The sequence below is a fragment of the Lithobates pipiens genome, unplaced genomic scaffold (assembly GCF_037356315.1).
Source record: "Lithobates pipiens isolate NorthernLeopardFrog02 unplaced genomic scaffold, aLitPip1_a1.2 Scaffold_3, whole genome shotgun sequence".
Classification (NCBI taxonomy): domain Eukaryota; kingdom Metazoa; phylum Chordata; class Amphibia; order Anura; family Ranidae; genus Lithobates; species Lithobates pipiens.
This window is the reverse complement of record NW_027507790.1, coordinates 162,404,063-162,423,365: the sequence shown is the minus strand read 5'-3', so window position 1 is coordinate 162,423,365 and position 19,303 is coordinate 162,404,063. Positions and strand designations below refer to the sequence as shown.

General features: G+C 40.6%; 1 protein-coding gene across 1 annotated transcript in view; it reads right to left on the bottom strand.

Annotated features, from left to right (window-relative positions):
• Window positions 1–19,303, bottom strand: part of EDIL3 (EGF like and discoidin domains 3) — a 976,894-nt gene that overhangs the window by 236,848 nt on the left and 720,743 nt on the right. The window contains exon 7 of the mRNA XM_077462438.1: window positions 884–1,039. Coding sequence (XP_077318564.1) covers window positions 884–1,039 — 156 coding nt within the window. The remainder of the gene's footprint in view (window positions 1–883; window positions 1,040–19,303) is intronic.

Here is a 19,303-nt window from a genome sequence, read left to right as displayed (position 1 = left end):
ACGGATTTGGTTGTCGGAATCTCCGACCGTGTGTACAAGGGCTACGGCAGCAGTGTGAGCCATTGGCCCCTGCTGTTGTCATTGAAATCCTGTGAGGCAGGAGCAGGGGTGTGGCTGAGCCAGACTGTGTGTGTCTATAGACACACAGCCTGGCTCTGGAGTGCACCTGCACATGTGCCCCTATAGCACATGGTTTGCTATGGGGCACAAGCAGAAGAGGAGGAGCAGACAGCACTGGCAGGGGGCTCTGAAAGACGAGGTAAGGTAAAGCTCTACCATTGCACAAAACAGGTACCATATTTATCGGCGTATAACACGCACCCCAAATTTAGGAGGGAATTTTAAGGAAAAAAACTTTTAGGAGGGAAGTTTAAGGAAAAAAAACTTACATTTAAATGCCCATCAATGAAGCCTTATCAGTGTCCATTGCAGCCTTGCCAGTGCAGCCTTGCCCCAGTGCAGCCTTGTCCCCAGTGCAGCCTTGCCCCAATGTCCATCGCTTGGCTGAATTTAAAATTGGCAATGCCGAGACTCGCCGGAGCGGATCGAACGCCGCGGATATTGCAGGGACTGGGCGGAGCCGAGATACACACTGCCAAGTGTACTCGGCTCTTCACGGCTCCGCTCACAGTCACGCCCAGTCCCGCCCTATGATGTACATAACACAGGTCCGATTGCGGGACTGGGCGTGACTGTGGGCAGAGCCGAGAAGAGCCGAGTACTGATTTTAAGGAGAAAAAAGTGTGTGTTATACGCCGATAAATGGTGTAAACCTCTTGTTTATTTAAAAAATAAAGGCTTAACAATCACTTTGAATTATACATATGAAACATTTACATGGAAATGCCTCCTTATTTAAGAAAAGTATAAGCAGATTTCTTACCATGTCGTCATTCATTTTTTTTACTTTGTATGTTGACCATGACTTTCCATCATCACTGTACGCAATCTTGTATGACTTGATATATTCTGGGCTGCCTATTCTTTTTGCTCCTTGTGTGATGACACCTGTGACTCTCATCTTCCTCTGTAAATTTATCTGTAAGTAGGCAAAAAAAATGTCAGTCATGCCCAGTTTTTTATCCAGTATTTGTATCCAATTGAGTACATATACCAATTTCATATAGGTCCATTCACAAATAATTTGCATATTCAATAAATGGCTGCTGGGAAATGCTTGGCATGTCATCACTGGACCCTAGTGCAAATAGACAAAGTACTGTATGTAAAATATACTTCTTTAGATATGACAAAGATTCAATGTGGAATAAAATATTTTTTGCTCATAACAGCAAACTAGTAAGTGTACAAACTCCTTTTGAAAAAAAAAACCATGACAATAGATCCAGTGAGAATTATGTTTCTTATAAGAAAAACTTGAACATTTCCCAGAGTGTTTATGACACTTTGCAGACATAGGGTAAAAGTGTTGATAAAAAAAGACCATTTGAAAAGTTCAGAATATTGCTGCATCTATTTTATAATATTAGGTTAGTAAGTCGATAAGAGTTGGGCTTTAACCACTTAAAGACCGGAAGGATTTGCCCCCTTAATGACCAGGTCATTTTTTGTGAACTGATAACTGACAATTGTGCAGTCGTGTGACGTTGTACCCAAACAAAATGTATGTCCTTTTTTGCCACAAATAAAGCTTTCTTTTGGTGGTATTTGATCACCTCTGCAGTTTTTATTTTTTGCACTATAAACAAAAAAAGAGTGACAATTTTGAAAAAAACTCAATATATTTAACTTTTTTCTATAATAAATATCCCAATAAAAAAAAAACAGTTTAGGCCAATATGTATTCTTCTACATATTTTTGGTAAAAATCCCGCAATAAGCATATATTGATTGGTTTGTGCAAAAGTTATAGGGTCTACAAAATAAGGGATAGATTTATGGCATTTTTATTATTATTATTTTTTTTTACTATTAATGGTGGCAATCTGTGATATTTAGTGGAACTGCGGCATTGCGGCAGACAGATCTGATCACTTTTGACACATTTTTGGGACTGCTAACATTTATACAGCAATCAGTGCTATAAAAATGCACTGATTACTGTGTAAATGTCACTGGCATGGAAGGGGTTAACACTAGGGGGGCAATCAAGGGGTTACCTGAGTTCCCTAGGAGGTGTTTCTAACTGTGGGGGGGATGGGACACTGGAGGAGGAGAGAGATTGCTGTTCTTAATCACTAGGGGCAGCAGATCTGTCTCTCCTCCCCTGCCAGAACGGGAATCTGTCTGTTTACATTGACAGATCCCCATTCTTGCTCTCTGTGGAGCAGTCGCAGGTGGCCGGCAAACGATGCCACATGCATTGGCTCCAGCATCGCGCCACAGGCATGCGCCCCCTAATCGCTATTAAATTGGCTGACGTATACCTACGACGATTCGCTCAGGAGAGCCAACCTATCGCAGTATGACAATGGCTGGTCTTAAAACGGTTAAAGGCCAACTCCAGACAATTTTGTAAATAATTGTAGGAAAGTAGGGAAGAGTTATAATTCCTTTCAGATGTTTATTTCTGACTGTGATACCCTTGCCAAATTGCTTAAAAAATTATTAACAGAAGTTTGAACTCTTCCCCACTTCACTAAAAATGTGTTTGTTGTCTATGTTATCATTGGAGAAATGTCACATAACATCATCTTGTCCTGACAGGAAGTGAGAATAAATCTCTCCAGTGGGAATATACACGGCTGATATTTACTGTATGTACTTACATTATTACACAATTGAGTCAATGGATAAGTTGTAAAAAAAAAATTGATTTTGTTGTAGATACTCTATACCCTTAACCTTGTAGAAGAATCTTTTTTCAAACACGTTGGCTCTGCCTTGGGATATTTACAGAAACATCAACCATAAAGCAGTGTTTGCATGATCCCTTTCTAGGTCAAATGTGGGTATATTTCAGTCTGTAACACATATGAAATGTTGTCATGATGTACAAAATGTCAGCCACTATGGGATTTTAATTGTGCTCATTCATGTTATGATGTAAACTAAAAAAATATACACACTGTCAATGGTATTGTCTAAAAAGTCCCAAAGGAGATGATCTTGTTTTTTCAATAAGAATATAGCAGATGGCAATAAAAACCTCACAGAAGCTGCAGCTTCTCTCTTCTATCCATAATAAAAACTGAACTCCAGCCTTACTTTCAAATTTTCACAGTTGTGCAGCCGTATCTGTACTAAAATTGTTGACTCCGATTTCACTGCACACTGTAAGCTTCTCTCAGTGTCCAGTAGAAGCTGCAGGAAGTCAGATATTTCCTGGTTGGAGGAGCACCAAGCGCCCTCTAGTCCTTTTTTTCCCCAATTCTTCCTGTCCTGCTGCTTTCATTCCTTCAAATTTCAGTTCTTTCAATTATGGAGGCTCAGCATCACATGTGGCCATTACATAGGAAGACTGTTTCTTTATATTTGTTTCTTTATGTGATATCTTTATATTTGTTTCACTCCTAGGAGCCAGCCCACTGCTTGCATCAGGGCTAATAGGTTTTGAGAGGAGAACTGAGACAGGGAGTTGACGTAATTGCTTGCTTGGACATGATCTGCTTGCATTGCATAGAAAAGCACAGCGACCAAGTGAAAACCTCACTGGTAAGGTATGTAATAAAAATGAAAAGGTTGTATTTAAAAATAACAGTTCAAAGAATAGTGCACTAATTCAACTTGTGCGTAAATCCAAGGTTAAATTGATAAATAAACCTGCCACTGCCGATAGCATATAAAATAAAATGTAATTATTAAATGACACTCAATAGTGAATATGTGGTAAACAGTTCAATTGAAAACGTCCCACACAATGATACTGAGTCTAGGTTCCTTCCCTAGCCCTTGTACACACGGTCGGACATTCCGGCAACAAAATCCGTCGGATTTTGTCCAACGGATTTTGTCCGAAACTTGTGTTGCATGCACACGGTCGGACACAGTTGTCAGAAAATCCGATCGTACGTAACGTGATGACGTTATTTCGTTACGACGGGACTACGTTCAGGCTAGTAGCCAATAGCTTTGGTCTAGGAATTTGATCTGAGCATGCGTGGCACTTTGTCCGATCAGAATTCTCTACACACAATCGGACAAAGTCCAATCGGATCCTGTTGTCGGAAAGTTTTATAGCCCAGCTCTAAAACTTTGTCCGTCAGATATTCTGACGGAAACAGTCCGACAGTGCCAACACACAGTCGGATTATCCGACAGCACGGTCCGATCGGACATTTTCTGTCAGAATGTCCGACCGTGTGTACAAGGACTTAGACACTGTGCTTCAATATGTTCCACCACGTAGTAATACAATTTAGTGAAATAAAACCACCACCGCCCCCTTCAGGTGAATTGCTCGCTCACCTTAGGAAATGACCCCTCAGGTCAAATCACACCTTTGGTTAAATACTCTTTAGCAAGGCTTTTTTTCTCAGAAAATAGGTGCAGGAACTGCCCCATATGAGTCACTTCTTATCTCCGCCCATTACCCACCTCTGAGCACCATTCCTTGGTTTCATCCCCTACCCACCTCTCAGTACTGCCCCTTTTAGAGAGTACAGAGCCAAGTATAATTGTGTGGTACTAAGTAATTTGTTAATGATAGCAAGAAAAGTAGTAAAAATAGATTCCGCACAGCCAGCAGCAATAGATTCACTCAGAAACAATAAACCCTCCTAGCAACAATGGACCCCTACAACAAAATACCTCACAGCAGCTACAATACATCTCCCAGCAGCCAGCATCAACAGACTATCCAGCAGCCAGCAACAATAGACCCCCTCCATCAATTGTAGATCTCTTCCAGCAATAATTGACCCATCAGCAACGATAGACCACTACTCAAAAATAGATCTACTCCAGCAACAATAGACCAATTCAGTGCTGCGTTTCCCTGCGTTCCTGCTGAAAAAATGCCCTGCTCTTTAGTAATCCTGAAAGGAAACACTGATGTGTCTCTGGCCCACTGTATCTCCTAACGCATGTTGGAAAAGCTGCTTCTCTGAAGTAACTCAGATCAAAAAGAAGACTTTCATCGTGCAATATTGCTTGAATAAATGCATTTTTATTTAACATAAAATTGGCCACTCACATAGCCATCATATTGTGTATAGCCTAAAATGATCATACAATGAGAGGCTCGCCTCCTCAACACTTCTTCCGGGTTTCCCGAGACACCGGAAGTGACGCCACCGGCTCCTCCCAACACGTTGCCTCACTGATCACGTAACTTCTTCAAGGGAATGGAGCCTAGTGATAAGCACTGGGATTCAGGAGTCTTAGTCTGTTTACAAATTGCCATGGTGACAGGTGAATCATTGGGTCAGCCCGCCTTGATGTAAATACTAAAATTTCCATAAGATATATTCTTATAAAAACAAATATTGGTTAGCAGTACTCCTCATCCTTTGGATACATAGAAAATACTAACCAAATGCAAACCACAATATATTACTTCAATAAGTAGAGAACCCCCTGCAGGTAGTTTTACTAAAAGTTTTACAAGGTGTGCTAGTCACTATTTTATAGGTAGATATACCAAAGAGTGGAACAATAAACCAATAAAATACACAAGAAATAAGTACATAGAAAACCCCTTCAGAACCTCAATTAGAAGTTAGAAGTTCTGACATGTTTAATGGTGACCTCTAGTGGCAATATAAAAAGAGGGCCACAGGTCACAGGATAAATCTCAACTCAAAAGAAAGGTTTAGGAGCAATATAAATTGGCGCCATCTAGTGGACATAACAATTTTAAAAAATCTATAAAAATGTTTAAAAATATGTAAAAATTATGTAATAATAAAACATGTATAAAAATACAGCACATATGTTGTATTGTAAGTGTATTTTGTATACATTTTTATAATTTTGTATACATTTTTATACATTTTTTATAAATGTTTTAGCCTCAGTATCATTGTGTGGGACATTTTAACTTGAACTATTTACTACATATTCACTGAGTGTCATTTAACCACTTGGGATCCGCGCTATTGCAAAATGACGGCAATAGCGCGGACCCACATTTTCGGGACTACGTCTATTGACGTAGTCCCGGTTACGAGCGGCCTGCGCGCCCCCTGAGGGGCGCGCGCGGCGCGCTCTGTGATCGGCGAGTCCGTGAGACTCGCCTGATCACCGATCCGTGTAAGGGGTCGATCCCGACCCCTTATCACGTGATCAGCTGTCAGCCAATGACAGCTGATCATGTGATAAAACGGAGCCGGTAATCGGCTAGTATTCCTCCTCGCGCTGACAGCGCGAGGAGAAAAAAAAAAAGCCGATCGCCGGCGGCCGTGTTCGGGACATCAGTCCCGATCACGGCCAGCAATTTAAAAGGACACCTGCCCCCTGCCAGTGCCCACCTGCCACCCGCAGTGCCATCCTGAAATAAAGTAAGTGCCCCCCTGTCAGTGCCACCCAGCAGTGCCCATAGTGCCCACAGTGCCACCCAGCAGTGCCCACAGTGCCACCCAGCAGTGCCCACAGTGCCACCCACAGTGCCACCCAGCAGTGCCACCCACAGTGCCACCCAAAATCTGCCTCAGGTGCTGCACCCCAGTGCCGCCCATCAGTGCCCAGCAGTGCCGCCCATCAGTGCCCAGCAGTGCCGCCCATCAGTGCCCAGCAGTGCCACCTATCAGAGCCACCTATCAGTGCCACCTATCAGTGCCCATCAGTCCCATCTATCTGTGGTACCTATCAGTGCCCATCCGTGCCACCCATCCGTGCCATCTTATCTGTGCCCATCTTTGCCCATCAGTGCCGCCTTATCTGTGCCCATCGGTGCCGCCTTATCTGTGCCTATTAGTGCCGCCTTAACTATGCCTATCAGTGCCCACCAGTGCAGCCTATCAGTGCCCACCAATGCAGCCCATCAGTGCCCACCAATGCAGCCCATCAGTGCCCACCAATGCAGCCCATCAGTGCCGCCTAATCAGCGCACTTCAATGAAGGAGAAAAATGACCCGTTTGCAAAATTTTATAACAAACTATTAAAACATGATTTTTTTTTTTTTTTTTTTTGCATCTTTTTTTGTTTGTTTAGCAAAAAATAAAACTCCGAGCTGTAACTAAATACCACCAAAAGAAAGCTCTATTTGTGGGAAAAAAATGATAAAAATTTCATTTGGGTACAGTGTTGTATGACCGCGTAATTGTCACTCAAAGTGCATCAGCGCTGAAAGCTGAAAATTGGTCTGGGACTGAGGGGGGTTTAAGTGCCCAGTAAGCAAGTGGTTAATAATTACGTTTTATTTTATATGCTGTCAGCAGTGGTGGGTTTATTTATCAATTTAACCTTGGATTTATTTACAAGGTAAATTAACGCACTATTCCACACACAAAAGTGAGTACACCCCTCACATTTTTGTAACTATTTTATTATATCTTTTCATGTGACAACACTGAAGCAATGACACTTTGCTACAATGTAAAGTAGTGAGTCCACAGCTTGTATAACAGTGTAAATTCACTATCCCCTTAAAATAACGCAACACACAGCCATTAATGTCTAAACTGCTGGCAACAAGAGTGAGTACACCCCTAAGTGAAAATGTCCAAATTGGGCCCAATTAGCCATTTTCCCTCCCCAATGTCATGTAACGTGTTAGTGTTACAAGGTCTCAGGTGTGAATGGGGAGCACATGTGTTAAATTTGGTGTTATCACTCTCACTCTCTCATACTGGTCATACTGACCATACAACAAAAGTGAGTACACCTCTAAGTAAAAATGTCCAAATTGGGCACAAAGTGTCAATAGTTTGTGTGGCCACCATTTTTTTCCAGTACTGCCTTAACCCTCTTTGGCATGGAGTTCACCAGAGCTTCAGAGGTTGCCACGGGAGTCCTCTTCCACTCCTCCATGATGACATCATGGAGCTGGTGGATGTTAGAGACCTTGCACTCCTCCACCTTCCATTTGAGGAAGCCCCACAGATGCTCAGTAGGGTTTAGGTCTGGAAAAAAAGAAAACTCTTTACTCCAGGTGAAACCAGGAAACCTAATGATCCAGTAGGTGCTCGCCTCCGCACACAATAATATTAGAAGAAATGCACAATAGGGTTTAGGTCTAGAGACATGCTTGGCCAGTCCATCACTTTTGCCCTCAGCTTCTTTAGCAAGACAGTGATCATCTTGGAGGTGTGTTTGGGGTTGCTATCATGTTGGAATACTGCCCTGCAGCCCAGTCTCTAAAGGGAGGGGATCATGCTCTGCTTTAGTATGTCACAGTTCATGTTGGCATTTATGGTTCCCTCAATGAACTGTAGCTCCCCAGTGCTGGCAGCACTCTTGCAGCCCCAGACCATGACACTCCCATCACAATGCCTGACTGTAGGCAAGGCACACTTGTATTTATACTCCTGATCTGGTTGTCGCCGCACACGCTTGTCACCATCTGAACCAAATAAGTTTATCTTGGTCTCATCAGACCACAGGACATGGTTCCAGTGACCAAAATTTATAAAGAAAGATTACTAATTTACAACATTTTGAGCCCTTTTCATTTATAGCGCAAAAATCTAAAATCAAAATAAAAAAACCCAGTGGAGATTAAAGAGTAAGTAAATGCAGAAGAAATATTCCCAGTAATCATATGGCCACTAAGTATAGCATTTATAAACTCTCCAGGACAATAATTAGCATTCTAGGCTCTTTCTTACTGTTTCTGCAGCTTGGTTTATTTTTTATCTGTTCCTGACTAAGCCAACGCCATGTTTGCAGTTGACTTCCAATTCCAGCCTCATCTGTATTTCTGCCCTTTCCTCTCTGTCAAAGCCAGAATCATGTTCATGCTCAGTAAAGATTAACCAAGCCTCGTTTTAGTATGCTGTTACCATGGTGATGGCCAGGCAAACAATATAATAAGAGCACACATGCAAATATACTCGACATGTTAACCATGAATGGCCTTGTTCACTGTGATGTAGCTGATCACATGGGGTGTTTCAAGAACACTGGGATCACGCGGGATTGTGATGCCATGGAGCTCTGCTATCAGAGGCATGGCACAGAGATACAGAGACTGACGTCTTGCTGAGTGCACAGTAAGTGAAGGAAAAAGCAAGCATGTGCGAGTGATGTCACTGACACAGATATCAACGATATCTCCTAAACAGCGCAGTTTGTAAGACTTTTAAAGTCACCTGCATGTCAGTGATTGTAAAATGTTCATTTGAAATTTGAGAGTGATGAAAGCTGAAAATTTGCCTGGTTAGGATGGGAGTATAAGTGCCCAGTGGACAAGTGGTTAATTTGCAGGGATTTCCTCTCACTTCCTGTTTGGGTATGGTACAGGAAGTGAAGGGAAATCTCCGCAATGGGACACAGATAGTGATAAAAAAAATCTGACAGGGGTTATAACCCTACCTTACTCCCACTTTATCCAAAATGAAAAAAAAAAAGGTTTGCCTATAGTTCTATTTAAGGCCTCTTGCACACTGGATGTTTTTACCGCTGCTTTTAAGAGCATTTTTTTCTGCCTCTAAATGCTACTACATGTTAGCCTATGGGGTAAATTTACTAAAGGCAAATAGACTGTGCACTTTGCTGAGTGCAGTTGTACTCTGTAAGTGCGTTTGTTCCAGATCTTAGTAAATTAATAAGCTTCACTTTCCAAAGAATACCCAATCACATGCAAAGAAAATTAAAAAAACATAATTTTAGCTTGCACGTGATTGGATGATAGAAGTCATCAGAGCTTCTGCTTATTTAGTAAGCTTAAGCGCAACTGCTCTTGCAGAGTGCAACTGCACTTTGCAAAGTGCACAGTCTATTTGCCTTTAGTAAATCAACCCCTATGCATCCATGTACATCGTCGTACAGAGGTATTTAGTGGCAGGGATGTTTAGAGGCAGAAGCCTTTAAGCAGAAAAAATGTGTGAAGTGTGTAAACGTGTCTAAACACGTGTTAACGTTAGGCACATTAAGCACGTTATTATTCTGGCCAATAAAATGAATTACCTCCGAAGCGCTTAATGGGTCTAAATGCCTCTACATGCTTTCATAGGCACCAACCAAGCATATTTTCCACCAAAACAGTCCTGCCAGGAGAAATGGTGTCTAGGAGAGATAAGCAAACACCCTGCGTGCATGAGGCCTTAAAGAGTTTCTTAAGTCAGAAGGTTATTTATCTTAATGCATTCTATGGATAAGATAAAAAAAATCAGCTGTGTGCAGCAGCCCTCCTCAGCCCCCTGAATACTAACCCAGGCATGTCTCAATCCAGCGATGTTGCACGGGAGTCTCAGCTGCCCAGAACTCTCCCATCTCATTGGCTGAGACAGCAGTGGGGTGCCAATGCTATCAATCAAAGTCAGAGAGCCAATGAGGAAAGAGGGGGGCTGAACCCTGGCTCTGTGTGTCAATGGACACAAAGAGCAGCGGCTCAGCTCGGGTGCTCCCTTCGCAAGCTGCTTGCTGTGGGGGCAGGAGGGAGGAGCCATGAATGCCAGCGAGGGACCCAAGAAGAGGAGGATCTGGGCTGCTCTGTGCAAAACCACTGCACAGAGCATGTAAGTATATCATGTTTGTTATTTTTAAATGAAAAACAAATTACACTTTAATAGCACTTTAAGCATTACATTTATAATAATGTACAGTATATAGCAGTGATGATGGACCTTGGCACCTCAGATGTTTTGGAACTACATTTATCATAATGCTCAACTACACTGCAGAGTGCATGAGCATCATGTGAAATGTAGTTCCAAAATATCTGGAGTGCCAAGGTTCGCCATCACTGGTTTATAGTGATGAATAATTCTACAATGTAGATGTCTATTTAGCTAATTACATTTTTTATAAAACACAATTGACAAAAAATCACTAAGAATAACTTCTAAATAGTTGCTTCAGGTATTGTTACAAAGGAAACAATTTACAATTATGTATAGCTAATAATATATAACTGGTTTTGAGTTGTAAAACAGCTTTCAGTTTACAGCATAAATGCCACTTTATGATGTGCCATTGACAAAACTAAACTTCATTTAATCTAAATTAATTGACTTCTCACATTTTACTTCTGTAATTTTATTTAATGTGATTTGAATGTATATATAAAGTTCAATCCCTAAATAAAAATATTGTTCCAATAGATAAGGTATTTGCTATATAAATAAACCTTTATTCATTCAACTAAGACAAAAGGGACGCATTGTAACTGGTGCAGTTATACCAGAGAATCACAATCAATCATTCATATGGCCTTTGCATGGTGAACAAAGGCACGGTGTAACAATGACAGCACTTGTTACATGAAACAGTGTTCCTTTGAGATCAGTGCTCAAGGGCAACCAACGTGCACTATAAAGCCTTGCCCTGGTAAATATTAGAGACCTTGCCACTTTAAAGAAAAAGAGGAACCTTGGAAGCATGGATGTAGCTGACTTGAATTTTCAACATAAAGTAAATCATCAATGATAGTGACAAATTGCTAAGAGGTGGACAACTGCCTTTCCTTTAAAGGCAAGAAGTTTGCAAAGCATCCCCATAAATCATATAAAAAAATATTCTATGAGCAGAATCTGAAATCCTTTTTTAATGATGAATTGTTTTAACTCCCATTAAGCAGCACGCTGGACTTAATTTTATGAAGGATGTGAGCAGAATACATGAAATACAAGTTGTCTTAACATTCCAAAAGCATCATCATAGCATAAAAGGCAAATTGCCAATTCTTGTGGGATTTTCTATCTTCTTACATCAGTTTAAAACAGGCTGTAAGAAATGAAATAAAGGAGGAATAACAATTTGTCTCCTTGCTCTGCATTGAGACAGTTTACTGACACTAATACATCAAGGAAGAAGTTCTCTTGTTTTGAACAATATAAGCAGATTAGCAAGGGATAAGTCAGGTCAGTACAGGCCTGAGGGCAATATCACTAGAAAATAAATAAAAGAGGAAAACCCCTTAAGCTAGAAAGGTCTTAAAAAGAAAATACTCCTATACTAGGAAAATAAAATTATTACCGTGTATGGCTTAATGGTTAACAGAGAGAAAATGACTGAGAAAAAATTATCTTTGAACTTGAAACCAGGAATGTTGGACCATAAAATGCTGCAAAATATTCATCTGGATTTTTTTGGAGTTTCAGGGTAGCCATAGATATTGAAACAAAAGCAAACACAATCCAGCTGCCCATCCCTTTTTTCATATTCTTATATAAGCATGTATACATGGTTCACTTAAGTGTGGATGTTGATACCAATGGACATGAAGGAAAGAATACCCCCAGAAACCTCTGGGTGTCATCAAAGGCTAAAGTAAGAATAATAAGTTGCAATGACTACAGTACAGGTTACAGATATTTTCCCTGTGAGTAGTCCATTGGGTGCATCTGGTGCACTTTGCTAATGTCTACAGATATGAGGATCACCTCATGTCTATGGCCACCTATACTGAGAAACCTTGTAGAGCAAGACTTAAGGTTTGATTTCAGGATTCATCCCAGCTCAGGATTATAGAAACCACAGTTGCAGAGCTAATCAGATTATCAGGGGTCGACTGAAGCCCAGCACTTGCTGGCTTACCCAAAACCTCACCTCACAGAAAACATCTCTGATGTTCTAAAGGGTGAAGTTAAAGTGGTTGTAAACGCTTACAAACCACTTTGACCTACAGGTAAGCCTAGATTAAAGCTTACCTGTAGGTCCAAGAAATATCTCCTAAACCTACATGGTTTAGGAGTTATTTGCTGAAAGACAGGCACCGCTGTCTACGGCGCATGCGCCGTAGACAGCGGTGCGCAGGCGCACTGAGCGTGCCGCTGGCAACGTCGATATGCCGCGAGTGGCGGCTCCCGTGCACATGCGCAGGAGTGACATCATCGCGGCTTTGTCGAATGACAGCGGCGGAGCAGCGAGACCCACCGAGAAGATGGATGCTCCGGACTACAGGGGAAAGCGGTGACTTCGCTGGCTCCTGTGTCAGGTAAGTGACACATAATGGACTACTATGCGATGCATAGTAGTCCATTATGCTTTACCTTTGCAGGGAATAAAAGAGGAAGTAAACCCATCAGGGTTTACTTCCTCTTTAAACAGCTAATAACTAACACTTTAGTTAAAGTGTCAGATTGTGTAAAGTAAAGCTAAATAAATATAAATCTTTACTAAATGTTATAATGATTACAGACTAAATATTTACATTCCAGCACAAGCTTAGTCATTACAGGTTCTCTTCAAAATAATAAATCATCCATTTGTTTACCCTTTAACAGCTGACACTTTGCAGACCACCTAGGCCAAAATGTTTATTGAGCTTCAAACCCATTAATACACCAAATTCAACACTGCAACACTTATCATAATTCGAGATGCTGTTCTCTGCCTTCGACCTTTTAATTAAAAGTCCAATATCTTGCAAAACAAATATGAAAACAGTGGCTTGTGAATGTTTATCAGTGTCACATGTGACAACGTGTTATATTGGGTAATATTTATGCAGGTACTCAGCCACTTCAATACAGCTGATGAGAATTAATGGCTGCTTTTGCGGCAAAAAAGAATTTTGGTTCAATATTTATAACATAGTACGAGTGTTATATTTATTTGCTAAAGTGAATAAATAACCTTTAAAGGAGAAATCCAGCCACAGCTTGTCTGGCTGTTCTTCTCCTATATATCACAGGAGTGCAGTTTTTTCTGCACTCCTGTGACACATTTTCAGCAGAGAGCAGGCTGAAGTCCACTCTCTGCTGACGTCACGGATGTCAGTCCAGGCACTGCATCATCAATAAGTCTGGATCTACAAGGTGCCTGGACTGACACCCAGCTCAGTCACTCAGCGAGCCGCTGAGAGCCTGAGCTGGCTGCCCCCACCCCTCAACAGTCCAGCTCTCTAATGAGCAAGGAGGGAGCAGAGCAGAGAACTATTACTGACAGTCTACAGCTCTCTGCTCATGGAGCGCTGAAAACCAAGTGATCAGTGGTGTTCGATTGCTCGGTTCTCCGTGCAGAGGTGCCAGGGGACAGATGCAGCATAGGACCAATGCTAGGTAAGTAACAAATTGCAAATAAAATAAAAATCCCTTAACTTCTCTTTTAATACCATTACATTTTAACTTAAAAAATAAAATAAGGGCTTATAATTAAAAAAAAAAACAAGGGAGAAAACATTGTAAAAGATTGTAAAAGAATGTTTGATTGTTGTATAGTGAGAGGCTTCTCCATTTTTTGTTTTGTATACTATCTTTTATTAAGTAGTTTCAAAATGTACAGCAGTACAGTAGAACAAGTAGTACAACAATACAGTACAAACGATGATACTCACAAGGTACAAAAATCCAGGAAACATGAGTATACATCATCTCTATTCTTATACTAAAATGGCATAGAGATAGCACAAGAATGTCAACATGGTTCAAAGACAACATAGGTCAACATAGATGTGTACATGTCACAGAAGGGTATTTGTAGCGACCAACCAGAAAAATGCTGTGAAAACCAACAGTGTGTGTGTGTGTGTGTGTGTGTGTGTGGGGGGGGGGGGGGGGGGGTCAGTGGCTTTGAGGAAAGAGGTGCTTAAGATCCGACCATGTATCCCATGTATCATCAAAGTATGTTTTGGAATTGAAAATTGTGGAACATCTTTTCCATGATCATTGAAGCATCTATTCTAGATTTGACCTGTGACAGAGGAATGTCCGGAATCTTCCAATGAAGTGCAATTACCCACTGAACTGTGATACAAATAGTAAGAATACGTTTTTCCTGTACATGAGTAACTCCGGTAAGAGGAGTAAATAACAGGCAATTAGCCATAGTTATTGTAATGGACCTCCTTATGTTATTCATAGAGAATGTTTGTATTTTTTGCCACACATATTGTGCTCTGTCACATGACCAAAAGATTTGTGGAAGTGTCCCAGGAATGGGAAAACCAGGAGAAAAGGTGTAAGGGACTGCTAGAAAGGTGGTATGTATTCTTACTGGAGTTAGGTATCAAGTTGTAAGTTTATAGCTGTTTCATGAATTGTGAGGGATCTAGTACACTTATGAAGGCTGATCAAATAATCATCCCAATCCTTTGTAGTGAACTGAGAGCCACAATCTGGCTCCCATTTAACCATGTGTGGAAATTTCACCTGAGAGTCTGCAGAAGACAGAATGTTGTAAAGATCTGAAATAAGACCCTTGCCCCTTGGGGTGGTCTGGCAAACCTTTTCTTATATGGTTAGGGCGACTCTCATGTCAAAGCGTAGAAAGTGGAATAAAAGTGACAGATCTGTAGATCTCAAAAATGTTCAAGATGGGGAGCCTTAGCTGCTTGAAGAGATAAAAAGGAGGCAAATTGACAAGTTCATGTTTGGGATATCAAGCAGGAAAAGTCTGAATTGATAAGAGGGTAGACCAAATTATATTTCCATTAATAGAATGACCAAATTTGAAGGAATTGTGCAACAACATGATTAAGCGGGGTATTTTTTACCACTCACTATAGCGGTTTTGGTTTTTACTTTTTTGCATTGAATTTGCACTGATTATTGCACAGTGATACATACGCACATATGGTCATTTATGTTTAAGCTTGCTGCACATGTTTATTGTTTACAGCAATTGCACAGATTATTGATGGTATCATTTGTAGATTGATTATATTATACACAGTGATCGGTCCTAACACTTGCATAGAGATTTGCCCAGTGATATATTGATATACCTCTTTAATATTTAGCTTTATCAACAGCGCTGATCATTTTCATTATTTTATTTGTCATTGGTGCATTGTATACACTCTAAATCGAGCAGCTGTTTTGTGATTCATTAAAGTTTATTAGATTCACTTTGATAGTGCGAGGGGCTACCCATTACCTAAGCGGGGTGATATCTTTAACCAAAATGCTCTTAGATCAGAGTATTGCTGGGAGAAAATGGGGTGAAATGGGTCATACAAACATATTTATTTTGGCTTGGAAAAGATCCAAAAAGGATTTTGTTAGACGAATGGGAAGAGCCATAAGTAGGTATAGAAGTTTAGGAAGAGCGTTCATTTTTATGGCCGTTACTCTATTTAAAAAAATAATAAATTAAATATGAGCTCTATAATTTAAGCATACTTCAGATTTTGGAGATAAGTGGAGGGTAGTTTCTAAGAAATAATGAGTAGGGCCAAGTGTAACTCTCCGGTAAGAAATGGATGCCATAAACCAAAAGGGAAGGAGGATCTCAAGGCTGCACATTGAGGTTCAGGGAAATTGATGGACATTGCCATGGATTTATTGATATTTACAGTCAATCCAGAGATTGTAGAAAAATCTTTCAAACATCATAACAAGTTTGGTAAGGAACCCACTGGCTGGGCCAGGATTAACAAAATATCATTTGCATACATGCTGAATTAGTATTGGGAGCGAGAGGTTAAATACCCCACAATATCCAGCATTAACGTAATGGCAGTGTCTAAAGGCTCTAGTGCAAACAGAAAGGGAGATAAAAGGCAGCCTTGACATGTTCCCCTATCCACTGTAAAAAAAAAAGGATTTACAGCCTGGGAGGTGGATCCTGGTGCATGGGGAGGTACATATGACTTGAAAACCATTAAGACATTCTTCTTTGACTGGCCTCTGCATTTACCCAAATGGATCTTCACAGACAGACTTAAAGGGGTTGTAAAGGTTCGTGTTTTTTCACCTTAATGCATATTATGCATTAACCCCCCTGACGGTATTCCCGAGTCTGGCTCGGGGTGGAAGTTTCATACCAAAAGCGGTATCCCCGAGCCAGACTCGGGACTGCATCGCTGGATCCAGGAGGATGTTTACTCACCTTCTCCCTCGGATCCAGCGTTGTCTCCCCGCTGTACGAGCGAGCCGTGTCTCGCTCGATGCATCACATCGCCGATCTCCGTGCCCTGCGAACGTTGCGACGCACGGGGACGGAGATCGGCGCCAAATTCAAAAAGTGAAACATACAGTATAATGTAATCTTACAGATTACATTGCTGTATGTAAATATTTCACATCCCCGTTGTCCCTAGTGGTCTGCCCAGTGTCCTGCATGCAGTTTTATGTAATAAAAACTGTTCTTTATGCCTGGAAACTGGAGATTGTCCATAGCAACCAAAACTGTCCTTTTACATCAAAAATGGTTTTAGACCAGCTAGAAAACAGCGATAATAAATTGTAATCACTCGCAGAATTGAGCGATAGCGATTTGTGGGGAGATCCGTCATCAAATACTGAAAAGTAATGACAGTGACAATTCTGCAACTGAGCAAATTTCAGTGTTTTTGATTTGATTACATTATTGAATAATTTTTATTATTGTTATATTATTATTTGGTACAATTATTTATAATTATTTATTATATTATAATTTATGATTTCATTTTTCAAACTTTATTATACCCGGGATGTCTGCTAGACTCTGGTTTGGACAAATTTAAGTGAGTTATTCCTAAGAATTGCAGGACTACAATATAAAACGCCAAATTTTCATGCAAAATAATGGTACCGCTTTTAGCACCTAAAATCCGAAATAATCGTACCGCCAGAGAGGTTAAGGAGAAAAAACATGTGTCAGTGACCGGCCCCCCAGTCCCCCGTTTTACTTACCTGAACCCTTGAACTTGACCCACGGGGGAATGCTCTTTCTCTGCCCGGGGTTCTCGGCCCTTGATTGGATAGATTGATAGAAGCGCAGCCATTGGCTCCTGCTGTTGTCAATCAAATCCAATGACGCAAGAACCGGGGGCGGGGCCGTCTATGAAAGCCAAATGATGGGCTCAGAGCACGCCCGCAAGGTAACCCCCTTGGGGAAGCGCTTCTTTGAGGGGGTTATCAGATGTGCGGAGGAGCCACGAGAGCCACCGGTGGACCACAGAAGATGAGATTTGGGGCCACTCTGTGCAAAACAAGATGTACAGTGGAAGTAAGTATGATATGTTTTATTTTTCATTTTTTTAAATTTTACCTTACAATAATTTTAAAGGGTTGGTTCACCTTTTTAAAAAAACTGCCTATGCAGATAAGGGTTTTTTTAGATAAAAACAAACTGTGCAGCTCTGACTAAAGTTGAATAATGCCCTACATGTGTAGGTCATTCAGCTACTTCCATAAGTTACTCTTGCCTTTATTATCACAAGAGTAAGCTTTTTCTCTGATTCAAAACCCCTTACATGCTCTTTCTCTCCCCTCATGCAGAAGCTCAGAGCTCATCAGCATTTGAGAGCTTACTCAGATTATTCCAGTCAATCTTCAGGAGGTACACAAATGGCCTACATCTATACCTTTAGTAAGAGCTGTACAGTTTAGTGATGCAGAGAATAGACTTCCAGCAGATGTAGTGAGTCGGTCAACAGTAAGTGGATTCAACATGCTTGGGATAAACAGATCTATACTCAAATAAAAAAGTTAAAAAATAAACCAACAAAAAAAATGCATTAAAAAAATGAGGCAGACTTGATGAAAGACTTTTCTTAACTCTTCTCTTCTAGAGCACATCAGTGGGTGATACAATAAGAAACCAAACCATAAGAAACACAGAGAGAATGGCATTGCACAGAAAAACATGTCATTTACTAAGATAATATAAAAAAACAAGTAATTGGACTTGCAATAAAAAAAAAAAAGGGATTCAACATTTCAACAGGCAGATACTCAGACAGATGTAACAGGCTGTTGTGTTCAGATGTTGAATGCTCTAGCTTTGAAATTCTGGCAAGCAGAAAAATGAGGAGAGAGTTGGCACATTCCTCAAGAAGTTGAGATGCTGGGGTCTCCTCACTTACTATATGTCACTGAGACAGAAACCCCATGAAAAACATTAAAGAAGAGGCCTGGAGTAGCAGAACCATCACTGGTTTTGTAATGAGTACCTTGCTTTCCCCACTCTAACCACCCATTGCTTTTTGCCTCCTCTCTCCTTTCCCCCTTCTTTTTGCTAGCTAACTAATATTTTTTTCTGGGTCCTTCTCAGCTTCAGCACATTTTGTTTTTCTTGTCTCTGCCTTCTCTTTTCCCCCTTCTTGTAAAATGTGAATTGTACATCTATTGAGTTATAACTAGCTGTAGAGCTTGTTATTAAGAGAGCATCAAACCAAACTACATTATACCCACTGTCCTAACCATATCAGCAACTGTAATTTATAATGCAAAATTGGACTCAATCATTGCCCATAAATATACAGTATGTACATGACTAAAAGACTTTGCAGCAGCTCAGGAAATTGGTAGTTGCGTTCAAATTTTTACAGATTTGCTATGTATTAATACTACTACATTTTGTATTGTTATTGCTAGAGATTTACTTTTTTTTTTTTTTTTTTTTACCTATTTCACTGAATGTACTGAT